Genomic DNA, 19,987 nt, shown 5'->3' on the forward strand with positions numbered 1-19,987 from the left:
GGCCGATATTAGAGTAAGTATTGGGTAGGCTTTTCCCCCCCTTTATGATAAAAAAAAGCTATTCAGTTTATGTTCATTTCAAATACCATATGACTTCTGGTTGAAGCAAAAGAACCTAGCATAGCCTACGATTCCTATGTGCATATCCCATTTAACATCCCCTTTATAAAACACACTGAAAACTTTAAAGATAAACTCCACTTCTATTCAGACTTTTTGTGCTACAATATCAACAGTATTGCACGCCAAGTGAAAAAGGGCAAGATTATATTTTTCCTCCTATTTCTCTTCCAGCCCAGCTGGGTTTTTCTGGTTTTTGGGTTGTTTGGGTTTTTTTTTGTTTTGGGGGGGTTTTTTGTGTTCCCGCCCCCAAAAAAAGACTTACACACATCTGCCACCTCACTCAAGAAAACAGCAATACTGAAGTCACTGGTGAACTATCAGTGACACCAGATCATTAGGTAATTAGCAAAAAGCATTCAAAAATATTCAAAAAAGCAATTCATCTGTAGTGCCATTCAAAATACACTTTGATATACATGTCTTTCCCATGGCACCGAGCAAGAGAACCAAGAGAAACATAAACGCAGTGGGGTATCAATGGAAAGAAAAGCAAATCCAGTGTCAACTATTGGATAGTAGTTTATTAATAACATGCTCTAACTTTTGGTCAGTCCTGAAGTGGAGAGGCAGTTGGCCTAGATTATTATTGTGGGTCCCTTCAAACTGAAACTATTCTATTCTTACTCTACTTTGTTATCAGTACTTCCCCCAGAAGCCCACACTTTAAAATACAAATTTTTTATTAGTGAAAGAAAGAATCTAAGCAGCTTCTTTCAAGACTTCAGTAAGCACTGACGCTATCTCATTGCATTTGTGTATTTTTTCCACTTCTGCATACTGAATTCTGAAAGATTATCTCTTCCTATGCAGTTAACTATGTACATATAAAGAATCCATATATTCTCTCACACACTTTCATTCATAGCATAATTTCCAAAACTGAAGCTTGGCACTATAGTAACATCATACTTACATTATTATGAATGAAGATACTGAGTGCCTCCTTTGGGTAGTCCAGAGTCAACAGTCTGTCTAAAAATTTAGGTAGGAAAGGAGTGGGTTGTTCAATGAAAACACCAATTTTTACTCTTGGATATTCCTAAAAAAAATGATATTTTGACACAACCAATAAGACTTGCCTCCTTTCTAAGATTAATTATACTAAAAAGCAACTTAAGTCATGTTGTAGTAACTTAAGACTACACAGTCTTCAAACAATCAAAACCAGCTGGCTCAGAACTGCTATGACCCCTTTTTATTTACACTCACTTCATTAAATAAGCAAAGACAATGGATTTAATATTGCTAGAAAACTCTTCAAATTCCAGTAACAGAAACAGGAAGTAGAAAATAACATATGTTTTTTTTAAATTCCTTCTTTAAAAAAAGTATTATTAAAATGTTGAAAAAATATTTAAGAAAATACACCTAGAACTACACTGTAATTTCATTTTTTTGCAAGTAATGTACATACGTTACATTTGCAAGAAAATGTAAGGAAGACTAGGTTTTTTAGAAGTAGTTAAAGAATAAATACCACAAAACATTTTACTTATCTGATTAATTTTTATTTTTATGTGTTTTCACATAAAGCATTTATGTTTTAACGTGAATTCACATCTTTCTGTACAGTGGTATTAATTCCTGGTTTGTATGGGCTTGATAGGGAGATCATGACTACTAAAAAAAACTAGACAGCACTTCTGTGTATTCCTAATATATATTATTACACTATGCAAGACAGAAATTTAATCTTCAAAGGCCTCGACTTCTACACAGACATAAGACTATTAAACAAAAAAAATTTCCACCTCCAAAACAATTAGTATAAACGTCTAACCCACTACAAGGCTTGGAGAGAAACCTTACACAAGTATAAAAGGCTGCAATTTAGCTTTCCTTAAGCAAGCCAACACCCACTTGAAAAGTGTCTGGATAAACCATTAGTGCATGTTGAGATTTTACTGCATCACTGTCTACATCAGAAATCCAGAAACATACTGGCAAATGCACCAGATTGGAAACATTAGGCACCAGTGTTTACCCTGACTACCTCCTATTCACAATTTCATCTGCAAACCTAATACATACTCATGCAGACATCCTAATAACTTGAAAACTGATGAAGACAAGTACACTGACATGTCCTGAAAAATGCAGCTGTGATTCTCTGGCAACCACTCCACTAAGGCTGGTGTCATGGTAATTGGTGCTGCTGATTGCAAGCAATGAGGAAAACTGTGTGTGCCATCAGGCTTACCAAGCTGTACCTGCACATTGCTACCAATACTAGAACTGCTGCATTAACCTATTTTGACTGTTTCTCTAATTCTGAGCCATTTTCCCCTTACTCTCCAGGATAAAGAGAAGCAGGTTCAAGCTGGACCTGCAAGGGTTATAGGGACAAAAAGGAATTACTGACACTCCTGCAGCACACTCAAGTGTGAACTGCTTGGCTCTACGCTAAGATCTGTGTAGGATGACTGAGGTAAAAGTAAGTGTTTAAAGAACCAAGAGTAAAAATTCCGGCTAACTGTATCTCCTCAAAGCAGAACGCTCTGCTGTGTCTCCCATTTCTGATGCATCTCCCACCACATCTCCTCAAAGCAGAGAGCTCATCAATCTAGATCCTGGCTCACCATACTATAAGGAGTTGCCACTGCATAATCTGAATCTAGGTCACAATGGACAATTTTAATAACCAGCATTTTGAGTATATCAAGTCAGAAATTTTGGTTCTTCCCAGTTGTGCCTCAGCAAAAACACTTTGGAAATATCCAGTCAGTACCAGGATGTAATTTTCTCAGTTTCACTAAGGTCATGCATTTGCCTTTTAAAGTTTACTTTCTCACAAGCAGTAGTTGAGCATATGGCAATTTTTGAAAGAAATACAGGATAATGTCCCAGTAAAATCACACTAAGTCCAGGAACTCTTGCACAAGAGTCACCAGTGAAGCCAAAAGATGAGCGAGGTCATTCTTTCCACCTGCACCAGGAAGTCTCCACACCAGTAACAAGCTTCAGGATTTAGGAAGTAGCTCTCATTTAAGAGACTAAATCTGTTTTCCAGTTTAATTTAGGTTTAAGCAAAAAAACCCTTAAGAAGTGGCAAAAATTTACACTTATTGAGTCAGGGTGTGTTCTTCAATTTATTTTTCATTACCCTACTTTGTCTCAGGCAGGTAGCTAATTTGGGGGTGGCACATGCTGCTGACATTAGCAGAAGAATGCAATTACTGAGTGCTTCCACACTTCAGCTCTGATCAGAGCACAGGAGGTCCTGCTTCTGTGAAGATGACAAGGACTAAAAGCAAAACACTCTGCATACATGGCTCTCAGCTCCTTCACAGGTAACCCTGAAGCTCAGCTTTTCACAGGTCATGCTCCCAGCACCTACTCACACTGACCTTGCTAATGCCTTGGGCTCTTCTGCTCATCCATCACAGACCAACCTACATACCCTATGGCAATGCTTCCACCCATCTCTGCCTTGCACGCACCTACCCCTGACCTCCACAGAAGGATAGATATCCCCATGTCCATGATGGAAATCAGTATTATTTCAGCTCCTTGTTCTACAGTGGAGTTTATCCATTTTGTACTGCTAAAAGCAAGATCTGTGGGTAAGCCCAGCCCAAAACATTGAATTTGCAACACCTAAGCTCATCAAGACAAGGACCCATTCATGTCAGAATTCACCTAAAAGAACTCAAAGCCCAAAACATAGCTGGTATCAACAAATCTTATCCTCTACTTGCTTATGAGAACAAGCAAAATCCTCAGAAGATGAGTGTATCAATGCATAAAGTTAAATAAAACAATATGAGAAGAACTATTAGAGGCACAGAGCTGGTATTCTTCTTTTCACTGAAGATTTCTTGTTAAGTAGCAACCAGCCAGGCCTGAACAGAAAGCGCGTTCAGAAAATGAAATATTGCTTGTGCTTAGAAATGCCTGAAGTAAACATTCTACAGAGGCCAAGGAAAAGTCTCGTTATTTCTGCTGGCAGAGTGAATGAGGTATGAAGTCCAAAGAATGAATTACAGTAAGGAAGACACATTCCAAGTAGATGTACATAAGCTATAGGAAGCTATCCAGTAAATCATTGCAAGTTACTCCCTATTACCGGCTTTAAGATTTAACTGCTTCCCAACTACATTATAATTAACACCACCCTTAGGAAAAACTTAGACAACAACTTTTCCTCAGGTAAACTGTATCTTGGGACTGCAAACACTATTTCAGTAGAACAATCATTCAAGTGTTGTAACTTCAAAGCAAAATTAAAATAAATAAAAGATGTAAAATAATCTGAAAGTTATTACAATTCCAGCAATAACTTTTTTAGGTTATATTCCAGTCCATAAGCTACTTATTGTCCAGAAAATTTTTCACTTTATTCTTTCATTGCAAAGATAGTATGAGAGTAGTAGTGGATTGTTATCTTTAACATGACCTTCTAAGACCTGTTCTAATGCCAATCTTCAATACAGAACAGAAATGAAACAGCTGCTGGAAACAGCCTATTAACAATAATCAGAATGTTCTTTAAGTACAAGCCTTACATTTCAGCATGGTAGATCTTAGTATTTACTTTGCCTAAAATTTACTGAGTACAAGCTGAAATATTCATAAAGACACTAAAGACGTCATGCTTGGAGCCCGAATACTGGATACACAGAGTCATGTGTACGTGTATGTTTGTCCTACAAGAATTCTGAAGACTGAACTGATATCCAAATCTCAATTATATGAGATTTATTCTACAGAAACACATTTACATATACAATACAGATATCTGTATCATGCTCTACAAGGTAGTTTTGACTGTTTCTCAGTATCTCTCAGAAAACAGTAACTAATCGTGTTACAGTTAACCTCTACTCGTAACAAATTGTTAAATTGGTGCATATCAAGTTTTTTGTAGGCCTGCAGTTAAAAATCTGAAATATCTAAAGAGCTTTTCTACATCCCCCCAAGTTTTCATTATTCGCTTGAATCTTGCATGATTCAAAAATCATTCATTCACCCTCAGTGAATAGAGGTAAGGATCTGGAGGGCTTTTGGAGATGGAATCATCTTCAGTAATATGGGGGAAACCTATATTAAAATGCGTGACTACAAACATTTCTGAAAGTACTGATATTTCCAGTAAATTAAAATTCCATCTTTGCAGTTTCATATACCAGAAAAAAAATGTCCTGAGGTGTCTACAAAATGTAATATTGCATACAAAAGCCACTGTCTCAGAAATCACTATAAACCTACCAACTGCATTCAAAATAATTTTGTTCTAGTGAAAAGTATTCTTACCGTTACTGTTGACAAGTCTAGTAAGTCTAAATCACAAATACTACAACCAGTTTCCCGTGTCCAAGCATTAGGAATATAGTTTCCCAAATAGTTCAAGTGAATCTGGTAAATAAACAAACAATTCAGATTAATGAAAGGTGCTTGCAAATAGTGTTTTGTAGTTTTTAAATAGAATTCAGGCTTACTCATTGAATCTCTAATACCTACAGGCTATTGACTGTCCTTTTTTTAATGTAAGATTTAAAAAAAAAAGCAAACACCCCAGCATACAAAAATATCTGGGTAAAAGCTTTTTCTTTTTATTTACAAAACAGAGATTATATTCTCCTAGCATCTACATTTATTGCTTCAGCTAAGCCAAAAATTTGTTGCAAATATAACAACTACCAACTAAATGCTTGTATGACTTTCAAGACACAGACAACAGAACATTCAGCTCTCAAAAGCTACTAGGCATGATTTCAAGCCAAAAGAAAAGATTATAGTTTAACTCTTTTTCCAAATCTGAGAATCATCAACAATTTACACAAAACAGAAGGAGTGAATATATGAAACACACACAGAAAATGTAGAAGACAAATGCCCAGATGATGTGTTTTTGACAAGTCATGGCAAGATTCAGAAGCCAGCCAAGGGGATACTTTTTAAAGCAGCATCTAGCTTCTTAACACATTTTTAATTGGTACCGAGCAAAACATGTACTTTTTGATGGGCTGCCTAGGTTGCCCTGTTCACCTGGATTCCACAGGAAGTTTGCACAGAACTTCACTCTTCTCTACTGCCATTTGCAACGGTAAAGGGATCTCTTACCCCAGGGAAAGTCTGCTATTCATTCCTGCTCTACTGCCCTCAAAAAACTGGAAGGCTAGAATATTATTTTGCATAGGAAACACTCCGGTGCAATACTCAGTCTTGATTTTATGATATTCTGGGTGTTTGTTTATGCATATTGAAAATCATTCTAGACAGATTTTAAATAGAATTGCTTGACTTTAATTTCAGAGATGTACCATAAAGTCTACAAAAATTAATATTTCACGAAAAGCCATTGCACTTGAGGGACACAAAAAAATAAATTACATGTCAGTATAATTTGGTATCCATTTCAAAGTGTCTCTGACCAATGCTACTTACTAATCTGCAAATTGAAGAGATTAAATATTAAATACAAACCTGAAGATTCTTATGAACAAAGAACTTTTACTATTTGGAGTTAATTCTGGGATTACTTTCATGCTAGTTTTTTCACTAGTTAGTAAATACTTTTTCCAATCCTGCTATGCTACTGTCCTCTTAATTCTATTCCATGTTTAAAACAGAAGAATCTAATCACATTGACAAAGTGATATTTAGCAAGAGTTTCCTCTATTTTTAAAACTACATCATTACATGCAGAGATTGATTTTTGTTTAATGTAGCGTAACTCGTGGATTAGTACAAGGAGCTCCAACCTCAACTGCTTGCCCAACTGTAAAACACAGTACCTTTCTTTTCATTGGCAAAGTGTCAGCAAAGCCAGTATGATAGACAACTTGAGGATTTAACTGAGGGAAAAATAACTCTAGTAACATGGAAGAAATTGGTCACGTATTTCACCACTGCTGAGTAGTTACACACCAACCAGATAGTGGTATCAGTATATTCACTAATTCTAAAGATGAAATACAGAACAAAAACTAAGCAGCAGCAGTCATTGGGATATTAATGAGTTTCAAACTTTGATTCTCCTGGGAGGCATTTTTCTGAAAATAAGGAGCTACAGTAAGGAAAATGTATTCAGAAGAATTTAGGAAGTGGCCATGCCCCATCCTTCAGCCAACAGAAGCTGCAAGAAGTGGTACACCTTTACAGTTCTTTGCCATATAACATAAAAATGACCAAATGTAGCCATTTCTCCCAGAGAAACTGTGCCAGGCCCGCTGGACCACTGAATCCTTATACATGGACAGAATCTGCCAAAACAGCTATTTCACAGGACAGACAGTGCTCTACCACGAACCCAGAGCTCATGAGCCATTGGTATATTGCAGGCAGTGAGCAGTGACACTGAAGATGCGACAACAGAAGCCAACCACGCATGTTCATATATATACACACACACTTACACACATACTTTTTTTTTTTTTGCTTATTTTCTTATATATGTGTATACAAACACACACCAAGGTCTGTGGTAGAATCACATGTGTTATTGTTTTGTACCCTAGGCTGTCACTCTTTAGACTTCTCTCACCCTGAAAACCTATTCTTCTGATTACCATTTAATAACCAGATAGACATTCTTCACTAACTTCAATAACTGTTTTGCGATAGCGAACAAATTAACATAAGCTTACTTGCTTCTAATAACCCATGCTACAGTGAATTTGGGAGCAGAATGAGTTGTTTCAGCAGCGATATCAAGTTACAGTGACAGCAGAATAACATGAGAGCTATTAGAATGTGGGGGTTATCCCTGTAATTCTTATTAACATTAATTGAAAATGAGCAGTGGTGGTGTGCTATGACTGTTTCAGACTCTTCCACCATTGTTTTTGCCTCTATTAAAATTGCCATCTCTACAAAAAAAATAAAACCGAACTGTCACTCACTTTAGTCGGACCATTTCCATGAATAGTGACTGGTAATGTGTCGTACACTGAATTCCTTGCTCTTACTTTTCCTTCTTCAAATTTCAAAAGCACTTCATCTGCAGTTCAATAAAGATTGCACAGTAATAACAGTTTATAAATAACAGTTAAAATTTCAGAGCTCTTTAAGATCTTGCTGATACAATATACCTTGCTGTTGCTATTGTTGTCCATGTTACTTAATTGGAAGCTTTTGTCCATCTTTTCAACTAGATCTTGGATCCTAAGCCCTTTATGCTAAATAAGGTTACATCAAAATTCAGAGTTTGTCATCAGGTGCCTTCAGTATTTGAACAATATCTGCTTTAAACATAAAACTAATTTGTGCAAATGTTATTTATATAAAAGTCATAGTTATTTCAGATACGATCTGACTATTCTTGCTCCATAATTGGAGGTTAAAGGTAAGAAAGGCAGTTTGCACAGATGCCATTTCTCAATTTAAATTCATGACATTTCAATAAAGGAAATTCTACATTATTCCACATTCCATTTCATTACATATAGCTATTTGCTTAAGAACATCTAAAAAGGCATTTTAATTACAACCTTACTCCTGTAATTAGGTTTGTGAAAGGCAGATAGAAAAGTGGTTCTTAACTTTGTGTTTATTGCTAGCTTCATTTATGGAAGCTTATTTTTGTCTATTTGAAATCAAATATTTTATAAATGGGAAAAATCAATATTAAACCCAAAAGACTTGTAACTAATCTGACAATCAGGTTTACATCCAAATACTTCTTTTAAAAAAGTATACGTTTAGGGAATGCTATTCATGGTTAAGCAAAGAAAGCATTAATAACAGTTAATAGAACACATATTGTGCAAATCATACACTTACCAACAGCTCCATTTAGAGTCTGGAAAATTGTACATTTGTGGTCCAAAGTGATGTTAATGCGTTCCTGAAATAAAAGTACCAAAGATGTTGAGGCATTCTAAAAGCCAATGTTTTTACAGCAACATTGCAGTTATACTGCAGTGGCAGCAAGTATCAAGCAAAGCTACCTATCAGGCTGTTAGGAATATAAAATAATTAGCAATATAAAATTATGAGTTATATCTGAGTTATGCACCTGTATAGCAATCAGTTTTATATGTGTAAAGACTTTATATAAACTTGAAGGATAAAGGTCATAACTCTCCAAAGAGACTACGGTTTGGCAGTATAAGCCAAATAAAATCTGTGTCTTATCTTAAAAAAAAATAAAAACTAAGAAGTCTTGGCCAAGCAACAAAACATACGGTGTTTCACAGTCTCAAAAATGCAAAAGCCAAATTTAAGTATCATGTCAGAATATAAAACACCAGTGGTTTTAAAACATGTTCCTAATACTGTATTTACTAATCCTGCCTAGATCCTTATTTAAAGTACCATGTTATCAAGTTTCAACACGTTGATCAAAGCATATAACCTCTAAACCACGCTTAAAAACCCTTCTGCAGATAATTTTGGATGACCAAACCAGAGTGTTTTGTTACATATTCTACAGCATTAGACAGTACCATACAGAGAATTAGTGCCAATGTATGGTACAGTATTCCAAGTTAAGCACCATGGAGGTATTTTGAATCACAGTGCAGCAGCACACTGTGTAGAGGTACACATTTTTGGCCTAGAAGACAATCTGTTTAGACAGCTAATTATATTACTACTGACTTTGGTGCAGAGTCAGCTTTAATGTCTCTACACTCTGTCTTTTCAATTGCATATGTAGCATCTGACTTACATAAAATCAATTCAAACATTAAGCGCTGGAAGGAATGTCCTGTGAGGAGCAGCTAAGGACTTTGGGTTTATCTAGTTTGGAGAAAAGGAGGCTGAGAGTCAACTTCATTGCTCTCTACAGCTCTCTGAGGGGAAGTAGAGGAGGAGATGCTCATCTCTCTTCCTTGGGATCCAGCGTCAGAACATGTGGGAATGGTTCAAAGCTGTGCCAGGGGAGGTTTAGACTGGGCATTAGGAAGCATTTCTTTGCCAAGAGAACAGTCAAACACTTGAACAGGCTTCCTAAAGAGGTGGCCGATGCCCCATGCCCATCAAATATTTAAGAGGCATTTGGACAATGCCATTAATAACATGCTTTAACTTTTGGTCAGCCCCATATTAGTCAGGCAGTTGACTAGATGATCACTGTAGGTTTTTTCCAACCGAAATATTCTATTCTATATCTGTACCTGTATCTAAACATGCTTGATGTTTCAGGCATAACTTAAGGGAAAGCATACATGTATTTCAGAAACTTAATTTCTTCCTTAAGCATACAAATGCTCAAAATCAACCTCAAAATTCTGCAATATCAAATTCTTTTTGCACCAATACATTGTAAACTTTCCTTAGCTCTTTTCTTCCAGCACCAGGGCCATGCCTCTGACATCTATCACACTCTAATGCTGCTACACAGCAGAGAACTTTGTTAAGCTAGGGCACAGAGAGTCTTCACCTGAAATTTACATTGCAGCTTTATTGAATCATCTGCACAAAAAGCTGAAGAGTCAGAGGCAGCTGCAGGCAGTATCTGAAATGGCAGAGGGCCAAAATATAAAACACTGGATCAGCAAGTAGTTCAGTGACACCCTGGAAAAATGCCACATTCTCCAGCCATCAAACTGCCAAGTACCTGCGACCTTCATTGAGATGAATGCATCCAACCATATACCTCAGAGCTGTTATTTCTAACAACGAAGTACAACCTGCCTGGATCTGCAGACAGCCTGAAACAATATATCAAGTCATGACCCTTTGGAAGCCTGTTCATCACTCCGACAGTAGGAACCTCTGGAGAACAAACGTAACTGTCAACATGGCACTCAGGAATAAAAAGACAGCATTCCTTTTATTTTTATCTCCTGATGTTTTATGAGGAGCAGCATGTTATTTCAAGCAGAAAGAAATGAGAAAGCCAGTCGCTACCTACCCTTGCCAATGGGTCAACATAGATTTTGGTGTAAAACAGCTGGTCATCATCATTATCCTGCAGATTCCATTGCTGCACAATACGATTTATATATGGAGCATAACCAATAAATCCTGCAATATAACACACACATAAGTTATTTCCATAAAAAGCACTACCCTGCCAATGTTGTCCACCAGTCAGGGACTTCATTCTGACTGTTTGGTGCCAAATGAAAAGTATGAAATTCATACAACTTGGCTCAAAATCCAGCTTTCTTCCTGTGATACGTACCAGTTCTGTTTTCAAGAGTTCATAGTTGAAGAGTTATTTTTATAGTAATGCTATATTAAGGGGGAAAAAATACGAAACAGATCTTTTCAGGATGGTCCTGAGACCTCCAATGCATGAGATTAGACTACTACTGTTCCCAAGAAGCCCATCTGTGGAAAAAGTTTCATTTTCATCAATCACTTCTTGCTGGCAGAGAAGCCCGAATCTATTATTGCCAGAACTACAAAGAAAATTCAACTCAAAACCAATATATATGTTTAAGCCAAAACAAAAAAAACCACACACACAGAAAAAAAAGAAAAAAGATAGGGCAGACAGGCAAGGTAAAGAAGTGAGGGAAAGGAATGAGGATACTCCCAGATCTGCATGTCACCCAGACCATGTACCTAGAAGTGACATACTGTGCTCTGTAGCAGTTAAACAGTAGTATCAGTGTCAGAGCACGTATTAACCAACTGCAAAATTACCACCAAAGCTGGCATTTAAAGGAGGATTCCAGAATTAACATGTCACAGATTAACAGAAGTAACTGGCACTTCTCTTGGAATGAACTGCCCAAGCCATGCTCATGGGCCAGGCAGAGCTACCTGTACACCTACACTGTATGCAGAGATCCCCAAGAACAGAGTAGCCAAGTCAGGAAATTCTGTGACCCAGCTAAACTGTGCCTATAAATAGCATGTAACTGCTTTGATTGGGGTCATACCCTAGGTTGAATCTGCTTCAGAAACCATCGGTGGCAACTGGGTCATCCCTGGACAGCATTTCATTGCAAGGCACAGTTGCTTGCTAGGCTGTTACTTTATTTACCTGCTTTTTACAAGTTATTTCAAACTTAAATAATATTGGTTGGCAAGAAAACTATTCCTGAGCACAAAAGAGGAGCTATTCAATTGGGGAGGGAGAGGGGAGGTGGTGAACAGCAAATCCAGTCCTTGATTTTATACTTGGGGAATCCAGGAACAGTTCCACATACCAATACATAAAACAGATAACAGAAGTGAGTCATGGTCAAGTTCAAGAGTTTAAATGTGTTCCAGAATCACACTTACCTCCTGAGTTCAGGAATCGTTTTCCACTCCGGACAACAGGATACTTGTCAGCTAGCCTTTTGTCCGGCCAAATTAGTCCATCTGCTGCAAACACCACTTTATGATTAGTTGCCTGAAATTTCTTTACCAGTTCTTCAGGACCTCCCGCAAAGATAACATCATAGCTAAGAATAAAGAAAAGATACCCACTAGATTAGTTTAATTCTAATGCTTCTGTGTTCAAAACAACAAGTGGTTGGACTATTCAAGTCTTAAAAATCATACAGACAGCCCTTTTATTCTGAAAAATGACTCATTAAATCATGTTTTTCCACCATGTAAAAGTCCTATACCTTTCTCGAAAAAAAATTTCAGTCAATCCTATTTATCTAGTACAGTTTCCCCTTCTACTTACTTTTTTAAAACCTTCCACATTTTAGACATCTTTTCCTCCAGATTTTGTCTACCTGAAATTGATTTTACATTTCATGTATCTTAAGTTAAAAAAAAAGTACTTTCCCCTTTAGAAAACTGTTTATGTGTTTAAGAAAAAAACAAAAAGTCAAAACAGCAGATGAAATAGACTAGGACTGAAAGGTGATTTAGGCAACTCACTGGGAAACTCTAGATGTTCTTGCTCTAAAACACAACAGCATTGACTTCCTTCTGAATAGTCTTATCAAGAACGTACTTGGATATTTCTCAATAAAGTCTAATTACCCATAAACTTAAACTGTGTTGCAACCTGACAACGTATAGATCTCTCCTTCAACCTCTTTAGTGTGGTGAAGACTTCAGAGGGCTTCAAACTTCACAATATATATTTATGAAAAACTTCACCTGCCTTTACACGTTCATGAGATTTGACTCCCAAGTCCTACTGAGGACAAGACCTAAAGGCGGAATGCTCATCTTTAAAAACAGCAGTTACCCACAGCCAAAGGTCAACACTGCCCCAAAACAGGAAGAAACACGTGCGGGTTTGGCAAAGGTCCTGTAAGAATGTAGTATCACAAGCCTAGTGGCTTCTTGTTGTTAAACTGCATCTAAATTAATGCCTCAAAAATAACAAAAGAACAACACAAAACCTAAAAAAAATTTATATATTATTAAATTATGCAAAGTATAAGGTTTGTTTCTTTGTGCTTGAGATCTCTACATATAGCATTAATGTGCAAACTACTTCAAGGTTCATTTTACACAGCATGAAACCCTGACACAGGAACACTGGAATGTCATAGATTAGTTTCTGGCTGAAGAAGCAGAATATTTGTATTTAATGGCAGCATCTCAGCCGCACAACTTCCTCATCTGAATGCAGGTATATTCTTATTCCACACATCTACCTTGGTAACTGAAAATCATCAGTTCTGACACATAAAGGAATGTTACAGCTACCAAAAAAAAAAAATCAAAAACTCTAATCTTGACAAAGATTTTCTTCTTGCAAAGTCTTTTAGCTGTGCTAAGAAGGACAGCAAAACCCCCATCTGCAGTACACAGAACTTTTTGCATTGCAATGTATTACACGGCAACATGGCCAACAGATCAGCCATTACTGACTTCTGGTACTTCTTTATTACAGTTCTGAAATTATTCAAAAAGTCTTCTTCAAAGGGGATTTCATGCAATTGGCCTAGAAGAACTGAGTAACAGCTGGCTTACAAATGCAAAAGAGAATATTTCCACTGCAGAGCAAAGTACGAACCCTGGAGAGGAAGTGTGTTATGTAGTCTATATAAAGTAAGTGGTTTTCTGAAAACTCTCACTGTTTTGTTTTTCTGTAACTTTGGCAGAAGAATGTATGAAAAAAACACTGTACATTTTGGAGCTTTCCCAGCTTTGCAGAAACTGCCTGTTTCTGCCCAAATATACAGGAATACAATTCCCTCCCTTTTCCATTCAATTGGTGTAGCCCAATTCAAAGCCAGAATGAGTATGAAGAACAAGCAAGAAACAGGAGACAAGCTGAAGACAGACAAAAACAGAGATTTGTCTGAGGCTTTAACTTAATAGCTTATGGCAGGCTGTGCTTCTCCACTTTGATCAGGTTAGTGCTGCCGCTGCAATGACTTACAGCTGTGGGAAGGAACCAAACACCCCTGAACATTGCTTCCAAGGACTGTCATTCTGTAAAAGAAAGCTGAAGTTGAGGAACAGGCTGGGCTAGCCACAGGCTCTGCTTATGAAAGGGATATGCTAACTTAATACAGAACAATTTATAATACAACGCACAGTACAGAGCTGCTAAACTGCATCACCAGTTACTGTAAACTTCACACACTAATGGATATTATGCAGGAGTATGAATCCAGCATGGACTTACATTTCCACTAATTTTCATGGACCTGTGTTTTGTCAAGAGATGACTTACTGCCATCACACCTCCTCCTGGGAAGGACCTCTACCAGCCTTCAGCCCCTTGCTGCCAGTCTCCCCATCAGCTGCTTTATGAGGCACCTGCTTTTCTCTCCAGGCAGCAGGAAAACTCCTAGAGTCAAACTGAAACCTATAAATCCATCATTTGCCTTGCTTACCTGCTATGTCAGATTGTGTTCAGTCTATCCAGCACTCAGTGCTTACTGTAAAGGGGATTCACCTCAGGTCTACACCACCAATCACAAACTGGGTCCCAGGACTATCCTTGCCAGTTTATATTGCTGTTATGGGTGATGCACATGACTTAAATAGGACTTCAAAATTTAACAGGGCATAAAAAGCGTGGCTATATCCAGGAAAAAGCAGGCTGCCTTGGCAAGCTGGAAAAGCTCAGATAGTCTTCTATTTATTCTTCATAAATTCTTCCAATTAAGTAGAAAGCAAGAAGGAAGAAAAAAAAAAATCGGAAAAAAAAAAACCAGAAAGTTTCCACAACTCCAATCCTATTTCCTGAAGCTCCCAGATGGCAGATGCTTGGGGCTGGAATCCACCCATCCCTCCTCCTCTTTTGCAGCAGCAAAGCATACCAGCTACGCACCCAACGCTCCCAGAAACACAAGGAAATGGCAACAGTGGCTCAGGTCCTCTAGAATCAAACAAGCAATTTTTACATCCATAGCTTTTGTAACAAGGACTTGTTACTATTGGAACTGCAGGTTAAGAGCTCAAAATACAAACAGGAGAGGGCTTTCTAGTAACCTGCAATTCGGGTCCGGTATCTCATCTTATTTAACTAGGCTGTCCAGCCACACTGCCATTTTTTCATTTACACTGTATCCCCACCAGGATCGCACCTCAACCATTTCAACATATGCAGAAAATGTAATTACCCCTTACCTCTCAACAGATGTTTTAAAAACACACACACACACACACCCCCCCCAAAAACCTGAAAGGTTTCAAAAGTGTTTCACAATACAAATAGATGGCTGTGGGAGTTCTGGATGAACAGTCACAGCATCCACCATTTTATCCAGTCTACACTGGCCATTAGCCAGTTCAATCTGAAGTGGTCCAAAGTAAACCAGTAGTTGGCTCTTGCAAAAAACAAGGCTAATTTGAAGAGCAAAATGCTTTGCCTGCAAATGGAACACTATCTGCACCTAGACATAAGCTGTTCACAGATGTTTAAAATACACTATCTGCACCTAGACACAAGCTGTCCACAGTTCAAACTATTTCCAGAATTGAGAGCCATATAAAAAAACTGCTAAGAAAAAAAAAAGAGCCCAAGAAGCTAAGTTTAAGTAAACAGTTCACTAGAAATGCTTTGCCTAGTTACAGTAAGTAAACCAGACATTTCCTTTCCCCACCCCCAAGATTAATATTCCAAAAGCTTCACAATGAACATAATGAAAAACATTTGAAAAAGAAAGGAAGTTCACTATATTTGTCTTTTCCAAACTTATCGCTACATTGATCAACATTTAAACTGCAAACCAGGACTCCTGGAAATGAAAAAGCCCCTTAGAATTAAAACATGATGTTGGAATCTGCAAACTATTTTTTTTTTCCCCCTATCAGGCATCAGTTCCACCAGCTTTAAATCAACATGTACTTGGGATTATGGACCTCAAGAACTCGGGAGGCCTTAAATTCTGTGATTTTCATGACAAGAAAGATTAAGGTATCCACACTTTGACACACATGGTCCTCTGTATTCTCTCATTCATGCCAGCAGACAGTCTACCCCTTGAGAAAGTAAATTATATGGGAGAGGAATCTGAGCTATACCCAGATCTGATAATAAATCAGCATATTTTACCATACAGGGAGAAAAATGTGGTAAAGCAGGATAATACGTTTGAAAACAAAGAAATTCAATGTAAGTAGCAACCATTTGGGAAACATTTGATTCACCTGAGCATTTAGTAAAGAACAAAATCTCCCAAATTAATCTTTCAAAGTTTGTTACTGCATGACCATAGGACAACACTATGAACAAATGTAACATATTTACATTTAGAAAGATACTTTTTTACTTAAACTGATCAATAAGAAAAAAATTACAAATTGAATGTGTATCCCCAAACCCAATGTTACTTTTACTATCAATTAAGTGTACAAACAAAATATTCAGCATAGTAAGTTTCCCTTAAAATGCTTCTTTGTAAATTGGTTAAGATTATTTAGACATTGGCTTTCTAGCTCCATCTTCTACTCATCACAGCCAGTAAAATTGAAACAGAAAACTGAGTAGCATCTTTAAATTTGCTACCAGTTTAATACACTATTCCAACTGTCCTGAACTCTTACGTTATGCAAAACCACAAATTAACTTCTCAGTAAATAACACTGTCAGACCACTTTCCCTCTTGTGAGGATGTCTGCTGTACAAATCCTGCTGAACCTCTACCTTGCAAAAGGCTCCCTAAAATTCTTCAGCTGTCAAATTTTAATAAGCAAATGACAGATTAGAAGCTGAAAAAAATTCTGGAGCATGCATTCAAACATGACTTGGTAACAACGTCATGAATCCATACACAAACTTTTCCAAGCTTGCACTCCGCTACCTCCCCCAAGGCTCCCTGTCGGCAATCAGGGCTTCACGTCCCTGACTCAAGACTTGGCCCCGTACCTTCCTTGCAGCCATTCTTTTAGAGCTGTTATCCCATTCTGGTCGATGCCAGCATGGAAGAGCTTAGGCGGCTGCTGTGAGCTGGATTCTTAGCTGCTCTGATCATGCTCTTGTCACAGGAGCAAAAGAGGGGTGGGGGGAGGAAGAGGAAAGCAACAGAAAAAGTGGGATTTGAACATGTTTGAGCTCCCTGTTCTCTGTGACAGGGAGAAACCTATCTGGCCTCCAGTGAGATATTCAAGCATAGCTGTGCTATGAGCTATATAATCTGGCACCTGCAGCAGCACCATCCCTCCAGCCTTCCATCACACAGCGCAGGCACCAGGGGTATATCTGGCATCAAGCCTCTTGTTTCACTTCTCTAAGATGTAGAAGAAGTTCTCCTGTTAAGTGCTTTCCTCAGGGACCCATTTACCAGCTTCCTCTATGTCACCGTTACTTCATGGAACAAGATCACGCCCTGGTCCCTACTGGCCACTTTGTTACCAGAGCTCTTTTGCTCTCCCCATCCCATTCCAAACTCCCAGCCCACAGCCACGTCCTGCTCTGACCACAGCTGAACAGGGAGAGGATGAATGCTTGCCTAAAAGCCTATCAGCTCCCAACATTTTTTCACCCCCTTGAGGCACAACTATGAACACCTCCTACATCTGTAAATCTATTTAAAAAGTAATGATTGTTCAAAGAGCAATCTACTATTTTTATGAATGGAGAAAAATGGACGTAAAGTCTCTCAAATAAACAGTGAGGGGGGAAAAGCGGCATGCACATCAGAGCAGCCACGTTTGCATGCCTACCCAGACTAAAACATAAAGGCAACAAGCCAGGTTTGCTCACCATTCAACAAACATTACAACTAAGTCCTCTTGATCAGCATAGCTTTCTATGGCTTCTTTCAGCAAACGAACTTTCTGCCCTCCACCAATAGAGTTAGGCAGCTCACCACCTTTCCACTCTTCACCTTTTCCAAGTACCTGGGAAAAAAAAAAAAAAAAAACCACAAACAAACCACTTTTTGCTAGTACCCAACAACAAGAGGCTTTTTAAAGCAGACTCTTATTGAAAACAGATGTTAAATCAGAAGCAACACATTAAAGCATAGCAAGCCAGCATTTCCAGCATTGTACATCTTCCATGTCAGAAGCAGCATTCAGCACAATGACATCACTGCAAAAACATGAGACAGACATTTCTTAACCAAATAAGAAACCAGCAATTGCCTGCTAGCACCATTTATTCAAATGTAACTACTTCAGAGAAAAAAAAAGTTAGTAATTGTATTGGGAAAACATTCTGCATGAGACCTTTAAAAGTCAATACAATCACTTTAGGAACAGAAAGTATAAAAGACCGTGGTGGATCAGGGTATCAGTAATACAAATTGCAAGCTCCAGTCTTTCTGAAATCCTTTCAGAACACTTTGGTACAAGGAAAGCATAGGTTGCCCAAAATACAGCTGGCTGCTAAAAAGAGCTAAACAAAACCCCTCCATAGCCAAGCACTATAGAAAATTACATTTCCAAAAAAGAAAAAAAGACTTAAAACTTTTTGTGGGTTTTGAATATAATGTTTTTGGAACCTAGAAAACGCTACATTGTATGATGTTTTGGACATCAATTTGCAAAACCAATAGATGTATCCAGAGCTCAGGCTTTTTGAGTGCTTTAGTACAACATTATCATACTATAGGTTCTCTCAGTCTTCCAGTTCAGTGGTAAGTGTCAGACTTCACAGACCCAAATAATTTCCCATTTATAGTATAGACCAGGGGTCCTCAAACCTTTTAACCAGGGGGCCAACGTGCGGATGAAGTGGCAGGCAGTCATCTGCGACTGCTTGGTTTCCCCCCCCAAGCCCTGGCGGGGGGGATGGGGGGGGGGGGGGTCTGTAAATACCGGGGGCCGGATTGAGGACCCTGGGGGGCCGCATCCAGCCCGCCCCTGGTATAGACACTGTAGTAGAGTAAGGCAGAAAAATTTCATAACACCATCTGAATTCCTGGATTTTCCCTTGCAGAACATATTTGTGGGTAACATTTAGAAGAAGGTTAGTACCCTCCCTTTTTCCCAAGGTCACACAGAGGCCAACCTCAGTATGTGACATACAGAGACATGGAGCAAGGCAGAAAAGTCTGGCAGGAATGATAGAAACATTTTGTACTCTTGGAGAATTACAGGTTCCGGGTAAAGACTGAAAGTTTCAGTTGTGACCCTCTCCTCTTCCCCACAGGAGGGATCCAGCCTTGTTTAAGGAAGGAGAAGATATGCAGAGCCCTGCATAGTGCAGTGCAGCTTCCAGAAGTATTCACACAAACAACATCAGCAACACTGAAAAGCAAGGCTATATGATAAAGCATGACAGAACCTTTAAGTGACTGAGGATGCTTTTCACAGTAGCTACTAATCTATAAACCAGTTCCTAAGGCAGTGGAAGAAGCACCCTCCTGTGGTTGTTCAGAGGGGGACCAGCAGTCAAGCAACAGGGGCAGCAGCAGGGCCACATGCAAGTGCCTCAGCTGCCCCTGAGCTCTGTAACTGTTTTACTTTGCCCCATCATGCAAGGAAGCTAATGCAACTTCAGTTACTACTGCACTATTTCAGTCTTAAAAAGCTGTGTAGTATAAATATTTGGTATGGAAACACACAATACCTTTACTGTGTAGTTGAAGTGCTTTGCAGTTTGTATAAAACGGTGAAAGCCATCGGTTTCTTTAGTTGCTACAGTAAAAACTAGTAGTTTATC

At 38.3% G+C, this 19,987-nt stretch overlaps 1 protein-coding gene across 2 annotated transcripts in view; it reads right to left on the bottom strand.

The window, feature by feature from the left end:
• The window catches only part of PLOD2 (procollagen-lysine,2-oxoglutarate 5-dioxygenase 2), a 54,893-nt gene that overhangs the window by 17,838 nt on the left and 17,068 nt on the right, over window positions 1–19,987 (bottom strand). For both annotated transcript variants that reach the window (XM_055723784.1, XM_055723783.1), the window contains exons 2-9: window positions 19,895–19,986; window positions 18,083–18,219; window positions 12,250–12,413; window positions 10,925–11,037; window positions 8,848–8,911; window positions 7,968–8,065; window positions 5,377–5,478; window positions 1,037–1,162 (exon numbers count right to left, since the gene is read on the bottom strand). In XM_055723784.1, the coding sequence (XP_055579759.1) occupies window positions 1,037–1,162; window positions 5,377–5,478; window positions 7,968–8,065; window positions 8,848–8,911; window positions 10,925–11,037; window positions 12,250–12,413; window positions 18,083–18,219; window positions 19,895–19,986 (896 nt within the window). The remainder of the gene's footprint in view (window positions 1–1,036; window positions 1,163–5,376; window positions 5,479–7,967; window positions 8,066–8,847; window positions 8,912–10,924; window positions 11,038–12,249; window positions 12,414–18,082; window positions 18,220–19,894; window position 19,987) is intronic.

This window comes from Falco cherrug, chromosome 11, assembly GCF_023634085.1.
Source record: "Falco cherrug isolate bFalChe1 chromosome 11, bFalChe1.pri, whole genome shotgun sequence".
Lineage (NCBI taxonomy): Eukaryota > Metazoa > Chordata > Aves > Falconiformes > Falconidae > Falco > Falco cherrug.